Raw genomic sequence first — 10,070 nt, 5'->3', positions numbered from 1 at the left:
TTACATTTTAATAGGAAACGATGTGCAGTTATTTCTCAAAAATACGAAGTAACAATGGGCAAGCACCGGCTATAATAATCGCAGGGATTCAAGCAATTCGTTTCACTAGTGGGGTTACAAAGTGAAATAATGTATTTTACGAATTTTCGAAATGGCATTTGTTCTAAGTTGCACCCCACAGCACAACAACCTGAGCCCAACGTCAGTCTGCTCATCAGTTTAACTTTCACTCCGTTTGTAATCGGTGCCATATTAGCCAGTAAACACAAACCCAATAATAAACAAACACAGACCGGAAGTTAATTTAGGGCCAAGCGCATAACCTTGGCAGCGCGCGTGCGTCCGATGAAAGGGTCTATAGACGTACACGGCGTAATGGCAACCGCGAGCAAATGTCAAAGCCATGAGAAATTATGAATGCGAAATCATGGATCAATTCTGCGCAGGTTTAAACATTTCCTGTCGCCAGTATCAGCGACAAACTTCGAACCCAGACAGACGGTAACATTTTATGGTGTCATAATTAACATTTTTCACAGATTAATTTTCACTTAAATAATGTAAGTAAATTAAACTGAATGGCTCGCGTGTGATTTTAAATATCAGTGACACTGCGCGAGTTTTGCGCAGAATTGTGTCTCGATCTGATACCGTTTCGTAACGTGGGCGCTGTTCCGGTTTTACACAACACATTCGTGTGTGGATTGACTGACTCCAAACTAACAGTCGATTGTCTTTATGAAGTTAAATTGTGGACGACATTATATTCATTATTGCAGGTAAGATTGCATACTTTCTTTCTTGCAGATTCTGACCGTTTCTTTGTGTCTATCTGTGTAATTTTAACTAGCCAGCGAGGTAGAATAAATAACTGGTAGCCTATTATATTTTGCTTCAATTGTTTATAGGTATTATCCGATGAAAAGATTAGAGAGCCGTAGCATCTTAAAACTTTACCATTGTATCCTTATGACCATTACAACCTAATGGGGTTTTGTATCAAAATTTTTGTAGCACTTTGTCACAAATTTTCCGTTGTTACCACTTCTAAACATGCGGAAAAAACACCCAAATTAAGTGTTGAATATTTTCAGCCACTGATGTGTACATAAATGGCAGGCCACTCAAAATAAAGCCATACAATAAGCAATTTACTCTAAACCGAGATTAATATTATACATCTGGAATGGCATGTCTATCTTAAAAGCTGTAGGCTAGGAGTACTATGCAAAAACCTAGGCAGAAAGAAAAGAAGTTTGCAGTTGGCAACGGTAGCAATGTTGTGAAAGCATTTTGAAAATCGTAACACCTGGCACACAGACACACTCCCTTCCTGCTTTTCCACACACCTAATCGTGAACGCGCATAATTTTTAGTTTTGACTCCCAGGGAAAGGGAAAACATTATCTCATGGCTGAAACGTTGTCCCACGCGAAGTTATTATTAGTACTATATATGAGATGGGGACTACTGTATATGAGAGGGGAGATACTTTCCCGGGGAAAATTTATGGGTGAGAAATTATGCACGCACTCCTTCATTTTAAAATAGCCCCGTATTATGCGCATGTGTATTTATTGTAATCTAGGAGGCTGCACACCTAATTTTGTGCATTTAAATCACCTTTTCTAAGTAGAAGAAGCATTTTAAGGATTTAAAAAAAATGAAAAATTGCAACAAAAAAAAAAAAATCCAATGTGTCATACTTTATGGGTCCTTGAGGTATATTTGTTTGCAGTGAGCCAGGGAATCTGTGGGGAAAAGAATTTTGACAATAGGCTAAACGGTTCAAAATTCATAGCTGAAAACAATCTTCTTCCTATAGTGCCACCATCACCAATCTTGGCGGGCGGGAATGGGAACCTACCTTTTGCTGTGCAAACACTTTTAAGGCAGAAATAATATTTTTAAAAGTCTGAACAAAAACAATAGGGTTCCAACACTTTGTGCTTGTACCCCTAAAAACCTGAACAAAAGCAATAGGGTTCAAGCACCTGTGGTGCTTGGCCTCCTAATAAAAATAAGAATGAGAATAATAAGTATGTAAGAAAACAGGCTGTGGATTGCTGAATAATGTATGAGCATGTTATTTGGCAGCGTAAACATGAACAGTAAAAGAGTGGTGCAAATACTTACAATTTAGTGAGAAACATCCTTGTGCTTCACTTGTGATTTTTGTCATTCTGGGTGTAAGGGAGGCAACTGCAGCGATCAGGCTCTTTTCCTGCCATAGTTTGTTTCTTTGGTTTCACGCAAATAAACGGATCTGAAGGGTAGTAGCTGTTCCAAAGCTTTCATTCCCAGCTCACCGTCTTCCTTCTTCACACACATCAGAAACTGTATCAGAGTGGATCTCTCAAACGTCTGTAGGTCATGGTCAGATGACACATCCAAGAGTTTTTACTGAAGACTGACAAGAAGCTTGTCAGAAGATTTGGGTTTCTCTCCCAGTCCAGCTGTGCTGCAGATTTCTCTTCAGTATCAGGGCAGTAAAAATTAAAACCACAAGTCAAGTTGGCCTATTGTGCCTCTATTATTGACTTCACTAGAGCCCTCTCCATGTCCTCATTGGAGAGGAAACCGACCTTAGGAAAGCAGGGGAAATCTCCTTCTCCACATGCCCATTTTGCAGCCCTACCTTATTGAGAAAACCACCCACCTTGTCATATAGGTTCAGAATGTTTGTGTCCTTGCCCTGCAGAGACACATTCAGTGCGTTTAGTCTGCTGAATAGGGCCTATATCTGCAAGATAGGTTAGCTCTGCTAGCCAGCACACGTCCTGAAACACGATGACAAGGGAAGATTCAAGGTCTGACAGAAAGGTGTGCACTTAATTAAAAACAGCCTGTTGAGAGTTTGCCCTCGGGAAAGCCAGTGCAATTCTGTGTGTACTAACAGTTGTGTGTCTTCAGCTCCTGTGTTTTCTCGAAGGCTGTGAACACAGCTGCGCATTAAATGGCCTTGACTTAATGAAGTTAATTGCCTTGACAGCGTCATTCAAAACGTAATTTAACACAGGACTGATTTTGTTGGATGCCAGTGCTTCCTTGTGTGTGATGCAGTGATTCCACTGCACATCAGAGTTCTTCTCTCTAACTGGCACTACCAGCCCTTTGACATGACCTGTCATCGCTGTGGCCGCATCACTGCTGTCACTGGTGCAGGATTTCCAGTTCAGACTGTTGTCACGGAAGAATGCATTAACAGGATTTACAATATCCTCTCCAGTTGTTTTTCCCTCCAGACTCTTGCAGAAAGCGTATGTTCACAAATGTCATCAGTATTGCCGTATCTTACAAAAGCAATAAGTGCTGCCTGTCTAATGACATCAGTTGACTCATCAAGCTGGAGTGAAAATGATTTCCCGAGTTTTCCCTCTACTTGACCAACAATGTCTGTGCCCGTCATATCTATTGTGCGGCTGTCATTTGACAAAAACACTCAAGTGCTTTGACTGATGTTGTGGAGGCTTTTCGCATCACTTTTTGGGATGATCATTCTGATGTCTGAAAGTCTTCTCTTAAAAAAAACTCTGGTGGCTTACCGGCATTACACTGATGTTTTGTGCCAAGACTTCTTTGGAGGTGGGCTTGGTTCATGTGACTGCTGGCTAATTTCTCCCCGCAAAAAAATTACAATGAGGGTTGGTCTTTGCTTTCATTTTCGCAGATTATTCTTCTTTCTCCTTGTTTTCAGTTTTACTCTTCAACCAATTATCCATTTTCTTTTGTTTGGCTTTCGGAATGGTACAGAGACTCTCAGGGTGAAAAAAAAGATGGACCGAAGTCTCCTTGTTTTTCATTGGCGGTCTACATTGGCGTGAAAGTGATATGCTCATTGCTTTTTGAAATAATAAAGGATGTACTGAAAATATGTAGCATAGAAAATATTTATCAAAGTTGTATGTTGGTATCCAGGTTTAACTGATTTTAATAACATGGGATTATTTTAGAGTTGTTCATATCCAAAAAAAAAAACAAGAACATTTTTTGAGAAGTAGCCCAAAGTACCACTAGGGGTACACGTAACCCTCATTTGAGAAACACTACGCTAGACTGTCGGCCGTGGCAGTTGCCAATCAGCCAGCATTTAGCAAATCTGCGCAATAATTGCACATCGTTGGCAGTTAATAATTGAACCCCTTCAGTTTAGCTCTTCAATAGTTTGTATAGCTTGTAATTTCTTGTAATAAAACAAGAATTTTAAAAATAAAGTTTCTGTTTTAGTATTCAAATGGATCTGCAAACCCTGCTACTCTCGCATGTGTTTGCTCAGGTCCTTATTGTATCCAGTGTGTGGAGGCCTCCCGCAGCGTGTCTCACCAGCCCGACCAAATCGAGCCCCTAGGAGCCTCTGCTCTCTGATTCAGCTAAGGGTGAGTTTCAGCTGTTCCAGCATGCGGGCCGGTAAGAAGGCGGAGACGGGGGCCGCGGTGGCGGAGCCCGAAAACAGCGAGGGCCGGAAGGTGACCGGCAAGCGCAGAGGAGAGCCCGTGGAAGGGGACGGCGGAAAGCGTGCGAAAGCCATGCCTCAGAAGGAGGGCTGGTTGGCGGAGAAGATCGCAGAGGAACGGAGGTCGGCCCGCTGCGTCAAGTTCAACGAGAGGCGCGTTCGCTTTTTGTCCCAGGCCCAGAAGATCAAAGAGGGGGTGGAGGGGGTGCTGTACTGGATGTACCGGGACCAAAGGGTGCAAGGTAATATATGTCGAATTACAAGAGTGCCATGTGTGTCTGGAAGTACTGCGTGCTTACCCATTTTCTTTACCCACTTCACTGCTCTGGTCTGAATGCAAAAGATTAAGTTTCATATCATGGGACACACTGACCTGTGTAGTTTAAAGTAATGCTTTCCTTCAGAGAAATGTACAGCACACACTTAACAATGTAAGCTTCAGCTGCACAGTTATGCTAATTGTATGAAATGCATTTGTTTCTCTTTCTACTTTTATTGCATATACATTTCCACGAACTAACCCAGGGTTGGGACTTGTTTATCGGAAGTTGCATACTGTGTGTTTACATAAGTAGACACAAAGCTTAATATTAGTGAGGACAAAGAGTCTGTGATCCTAGTTATTTCTGTTGGAAACTCTCAAAAGTGGCAAACTTGGTTGGTGTATGGACTATCTCTGGTGTGGCTGAGGTGAAGTATCTTCTAAAGAACACACTTGCATTGTCCTACGTGTGATTCAAGCCACCAACTCTCAGACCCTGTCCGGAGTTCTAAATGTTGTACCTCATAATGTCCTGTATATGCCTGCAATTCTCTGAGAACCTGAATCTCTGTCTGAGGACCAGGCCCTTGTCTGAAGACTCTGTCCACCTCCTGCAGATAACTGGGCCCTGATCTACGCCCAGAACCTCGCCCTGGAGGCACAGCTGCCCCTGCACGTGTGTTTCTTCCTGGAGCTAGAGGGCCCAGGCGCCACTCTCCGCGAGTACAGCTTCCTGCTGAAGGGACTCGAGGAGGTCGCCGAGGTAGAGCCGATCGGTTCCTCATTACGCCGTTTCACTCCATGCGCGATCGACTGCCTGCAGCAGGGGTGTCAAACCCCAGCCTTGGGGGGGCCGGGGTGTCCACAGTTTCATTCAGCAGCCCATTTAGACTGAAGGTGTGTGGATTCTTTAGCGAATCGATGTCGTAATTGAAACATCAGGTTGAGTTCTGAAACGGGCCAAGAAAAGCAGCAGCCAATGAGGCCGTCCAGCACTAGTGTCTGACACTCCTACTTTAAAGAGTGATGAAACTTTATGTCATTTCTGATTGAAAGCATATTTGTAAAGACAGCTATGCATTTTTTACACAGAATGAATGCTGGTGTGCATATGGACAAACCAAGAGCAAACTTGTTTAAGCGTCCGCCAGAGCACAGGGAGATTGGTTTTGAGCATTATATGCTTACATAGATGATGTCCTCATCGAAAGAGCTTCATTTTTTTCACCATCATCTTATTAATAATTCAGGCTATTTGCTGAATCGTCCTGGCAAATGGTGAGAAGCGAGTGGGAAGCAGTGGCACCTAGCTGCTGGTCTGAGCCCACAGCATTGCGGTCACTTCTTTACATTGTGCTGCCGCTGACTGGCCCCTGTTCCTCAGGAGTGCGGTGCCCTCGGGGTGCAGTTCCACCTGCTGCGCGGCTCGGCTGGGGTGATGCTGCCCGGCTTCGTCAAGGAATGGGGCCTGGGGGCCGTGGTGACCGACTTCTCCCCCCTCAGGACCCCTCTGCAGTGGGCGGAGGACGTGAAGGAGGGACTCCCGCCTGATGTCCCCTTTGTACAGGTCTGTCCGCGCTGGACCTCTCTAGTCAGGCCTTTCTGTATACCCCGGCATTCTGTTTTGTCCTTATGTTCTCCCTTTGCTGGGCTTCTTCCTAAAGGCCAGTTCAGATCAATGATTCGCAATGAGACTGGATGCAACTTGCAAAATTTCAAGACGTCTGATTGTAAACGTTCTGCAACTGCACTTGGCGATTTGACAAGGTGGGCCTTTTGAGACCTCAAGGAAACGGCTTCAGATGCTCTGCATCTAACCAGTTCACACCGCTGCAATTTTCTCTGCAACATTCTAAAGCCGTTTTGTCTCGTTGCGAATCATTGATCTGAAATGACCTTAACAGACACAAGGTCTAAGTTGCCAAAACTGGAGGACGACAGCCAGGAATAGTGCAAAGCAAACACTTAAATTAATAAACAATAGGTATCCGATGTAGTACTGCACTGGTGAAGACAGAGAAACTTTATAGAACCTACACTGGTGAAGACAGAGAAACGTTATAGAACCATTAACATAACAGACAGACAACTCACTGAACTTACCTTTAGCTGTAACTTAAATTGTACAAAATGGAAAACAAAACTGTTTCCAGCACTAACTAGGGACAAAGTTTTAGTATTATTTAAAAAAAAAAAAGTTTTTATTCACTCTGTGACTCCGCTGCCAGGTGGATGCCCACAATGTTGTGCCCTGCTGGGTTGCCTCAGACAAACAAGAATACGCTGCCAGGACCATCCGGGGCAAGATCACAAAGCTGCTGCCCGAGTTCCTCACACAGTTCCCTCTGGTGGACAAGCACCCACATTGCGCCGCAAGGCTTGCAAAGGTAGGGATTCAACTGGGATTACCGGCCATTTCTAAAAACAGCATATTAAACTGTTAAGCGGGAGAGGAATATGGGCACAGACCAGTGGGAGGCTGTACCAAGATGTTCAAACAATCTTTCAAATTGTGTGAGATATGAAGTTATACAGTTGAAGGCTTTGTTTAGATTGTGTATTCGTGTTGTTTCGAGAAAATGAGCCACAATGTTTCAGACCTCTGTTGGCGTGGTTGTGGTGGAGCGGTACCCTCATTGCATTGCCCAGTGGTAAGAAGATTCTGGGGTGACACAACAGACATTTAATATAAAATATTAGGTGTAAATTTCCCACTATGCCCTATTGTGTGCCTGCTATGAAGTAAAGTTGATGGAATGGAATTAAGGACAGTGTAACATTTGATATGACTGGCATTTCTGCCTGAACATGCCTTATACAAGGATGATTTCTTGTTGAGACTGATGTGTGTTTGATTAAATGGTGTTCACACCCTGACTTACTTCCTCTGGGGGTTTGGGACACCTAGCGAGCGAAGGCGTTGTTTGCTGGGTGTCAGCCAATGTGATAAAATGAAGTGGTTTATACATGTATTGATCGTGTACATGCTGTACTTGTGGTACGTTACTGTCCTCTGCAGCCTCTGTCTCTGGGTTTTAAATTCTGTTGAGGTATTTTGCTATAATTTCCAGCCCTTCACCCCCACCCCCCATCTTCCCTTCTCTTCTTTTGGGGGTGGGGGGGGGGGGGTGGTTGTGCCTATGGGTGCATATATGTCTGTGTATGTAGCTGTATGTGGGTTGATGGAGTTTTGCATAGGTGTGTGTATTTGTAATGTGTTTTGTAACTTTTTAATACTAATTTTATTGCAAAAAATCAAAGCAGCAGATCCCTGTCGGGCACTGAAGGCCCAGATGTCTGCCAGAGACCCAGCTGTATAAGTTGCAGTCCCTGGGTAGTCATATGATAGTGAGGATTTGTGTGTATGTGTACATGCACATATGTGTGTTTGCCAGTGTACGCACTTGTGCAAATGCGCACTCGTGTACACACACACACACACACACACACACACATGCATGTGAGTATGTGACCAGTCAAGCAATCCTCTGGAGATAACCTTTCACACTCTCCCTAAATGGGCTGAATTACAATATTCTGTCAGAAGAACATCTTTATATAATTCCTATTGCTGTATCTGGAATATTCCATTCTTGGTGCAGTTAAAACAAAATGAGATATTTAGGGAAAAAAAACATTTTCTGATCTGGTGCTTTTGAGTTGTCTTTTTTGTAACTTAAAAAGCTGTGTACAGTATTTATATCTGAATATTATTTTTTTGTGGGGACTTGAGCAATATTAGAAGCTCCAGTGCAATTGCAGTGTTTTTAAGAGGCGCTTGGCCTGATCTCCTCTCCTCCTCCCCCCACCCCTCCAGCCGGTGGACTGGGCGCAGACCCTGTCCAGCCTGGAGCTGGACCACAGCGTTGGGGAGGTGGAGTGGGCGCGGCCAGGGACGGCCGCCGGGACGGCCATGCTGGAGTCCTTCATCGACGAGCGCCTGCGCCACTACGCCCCCCTGCGCAACAACCCCAACTCCGAGGCCCTCAGCCAGCTCTCCCCCTGGGTCCACTTCGGTCAGTTCGCCCGCCTTCGCGCGCGTCGGCCAATGGGAAGGTCGTTTTGGCTGTCTCCGCGGTGACCGTAGTGCAGTGCAGTCTGAGGCTAGCTCCTGTTTTTATTTCTGGTTCTGTGTGTTTTCATTTTTTGTCTAAGTGCGTTTCTGTATTTATAGTTTGTATAAGGGTGTTTGCAGAATCCCACTTGTACTTCTTTGAGTGGTCTTTGGAATTTCAAAACAGAACCAGCTACAGTGCATTGAAAAAGTGTTACATTTTACTGTGCCACAAAAATCATTTTTGAATGCATTTTCAGAATGCATTTATTAGGGATTTATTTTTATTTAAGGTGTAGAATAAATAAATAAGATGACAATAACATAACCAGAAAATGTGAAGGGCAAAAGTATTCACCTCCCTTGTTTCGAAAGGGATAGACAACTTCAGGGGCAAAAAAGGGGTTAACTTTTTATTCTAACCCGACCTCAGCTGAACTTGTCGATCTCCTGGCGACCCTTCTGCTAGATTCAGGAGGATAGAGCCATAGGCACGTGACTCCTGTTCACAGAACGACCAATCTTGCTTCCTTTCACACTACAGACCCACCACCAATCACATACTTTAGAGGAGGATTGTGAGGTCAGCACGTTCTGGGTTTGCGCATCTGCAGGTGCCTGGCCTGACCAGGAGTGGCCGCTAGAGATCAACAAAACTTCCCTGGCTTGCAACCTATCATTTCCCGGTGAGGCTGGGCCCAGTTGTTGTCCCACCCATCCAAACCTCGCAGTGAGACAGCTGGAACATCGCAGGCTCACGCTGTGCTTTCAGACGGAGCATCTTTACAGCGTGAGCAACGCTGAGGCTCATTTCCACATTTTTTTTAACATGCCCAGATCTCATGTTGAGGCTGATGCAATGGATGTGGAGCAGTATTTGTGGGCGAATGTTGCATATTTATTAACAAAGCTGATATCAGGTCCTTTCAATATACTTCAATTGGAGTTTTGGCACAGGTTGGATAAAAAGTCAAGCATACTGTCAAACTGTGGTCCTCTCCCTTCAGAGTCATGGGGGTAAATACTTTTTGCAATTTACATTTTCTGGTTACATACGTATTATAAAATAACTTAAATGATTGAATGTCGTTTAATCAATCCGAGTTCTAGCTGCGATAGAATAGAGGATTTTTAAAATACATCTTAAATAAAAACTAATTTCAAAAAATGCATTTTGAAATCTTTCCATGGCACAGTAAATTAAAAAAAATTCAGAGGTGAGGACTTTCGCAATCCACTGTATTTCAAAGTCAAGCATTTAGTCTGCACAGGCTAGTAATTAATTTTGCGACAACTGTCTT

At 43.8% G+C, this 10,070-nt stretch overlaps 1 protein-coding gene across 2 annotated transcripts in view; it reads left to right on the top strand.

Moving 5' to 3' along the window:
- The first annotated feature begins 266 nt into the window (after nucleotides 1-266).
- Nucleotides 267-10,070, top strand: part of cpdp (CPD photolyase) — a 14,678-nt gene continuing 4,874 nt past the window's right edge. The window contains exons 1-6 of one of the 2 annotated variants that reach the window (XM_035422520.1): nucleotides 267-501; nucleotides 4,277-4,695; nucleotides 5,333-5,478; nucleotides 6,100-6,282; nucleotides 6,944-7,102; nucleotides 8,533-8,731. In XM_035422520.1, coding sequence (XP_035278411.1) covers nucleotides 404-501; nucleotides 4,277-4,695; nucleotides 5,333-5,478; nucleotides 6,100-6,282; nucleotides 6,944-7,102; nucleotides 8,533-8,731 — 1,204 coding nt within the window. In that variant the 5' untranslated portion in view covers nucleotides 267-403. Of the gene's footprint in view, nucleotides 502-610; nucleotides 780-4,276; nucleotides 4,696-5,332; nucleotides 5,479-6,099; nucleotides 6,283-6,943; nucleotides 7,103-8,532; nucleotides 8,732-10,070 lie in introns of those variants that run through there. The other variant, XM_035422521.1, reaches the window with a different exon arrangement.

The sequence above is a fragment of the Anguilla anguilla genome, chromosome 6, assembly GCF_013347855.1.
Source record: "Anguilla anguilla isolate fAngAng1 chromosome 6, fAngAng1.pri, whole genome shotgun sequence".
Lineage (NCBI taxonomy): Eukaryota > Metazoa > Chordata > Actinopteri > Anguilliformes > Anguillidae > Anguilla > Anguilla anguilla.
The sequence above is the reverse complement of the archived record's forward strand: the minus strand, read 5'-3'. Positions and strand labels throughout refer to the sequence as shown.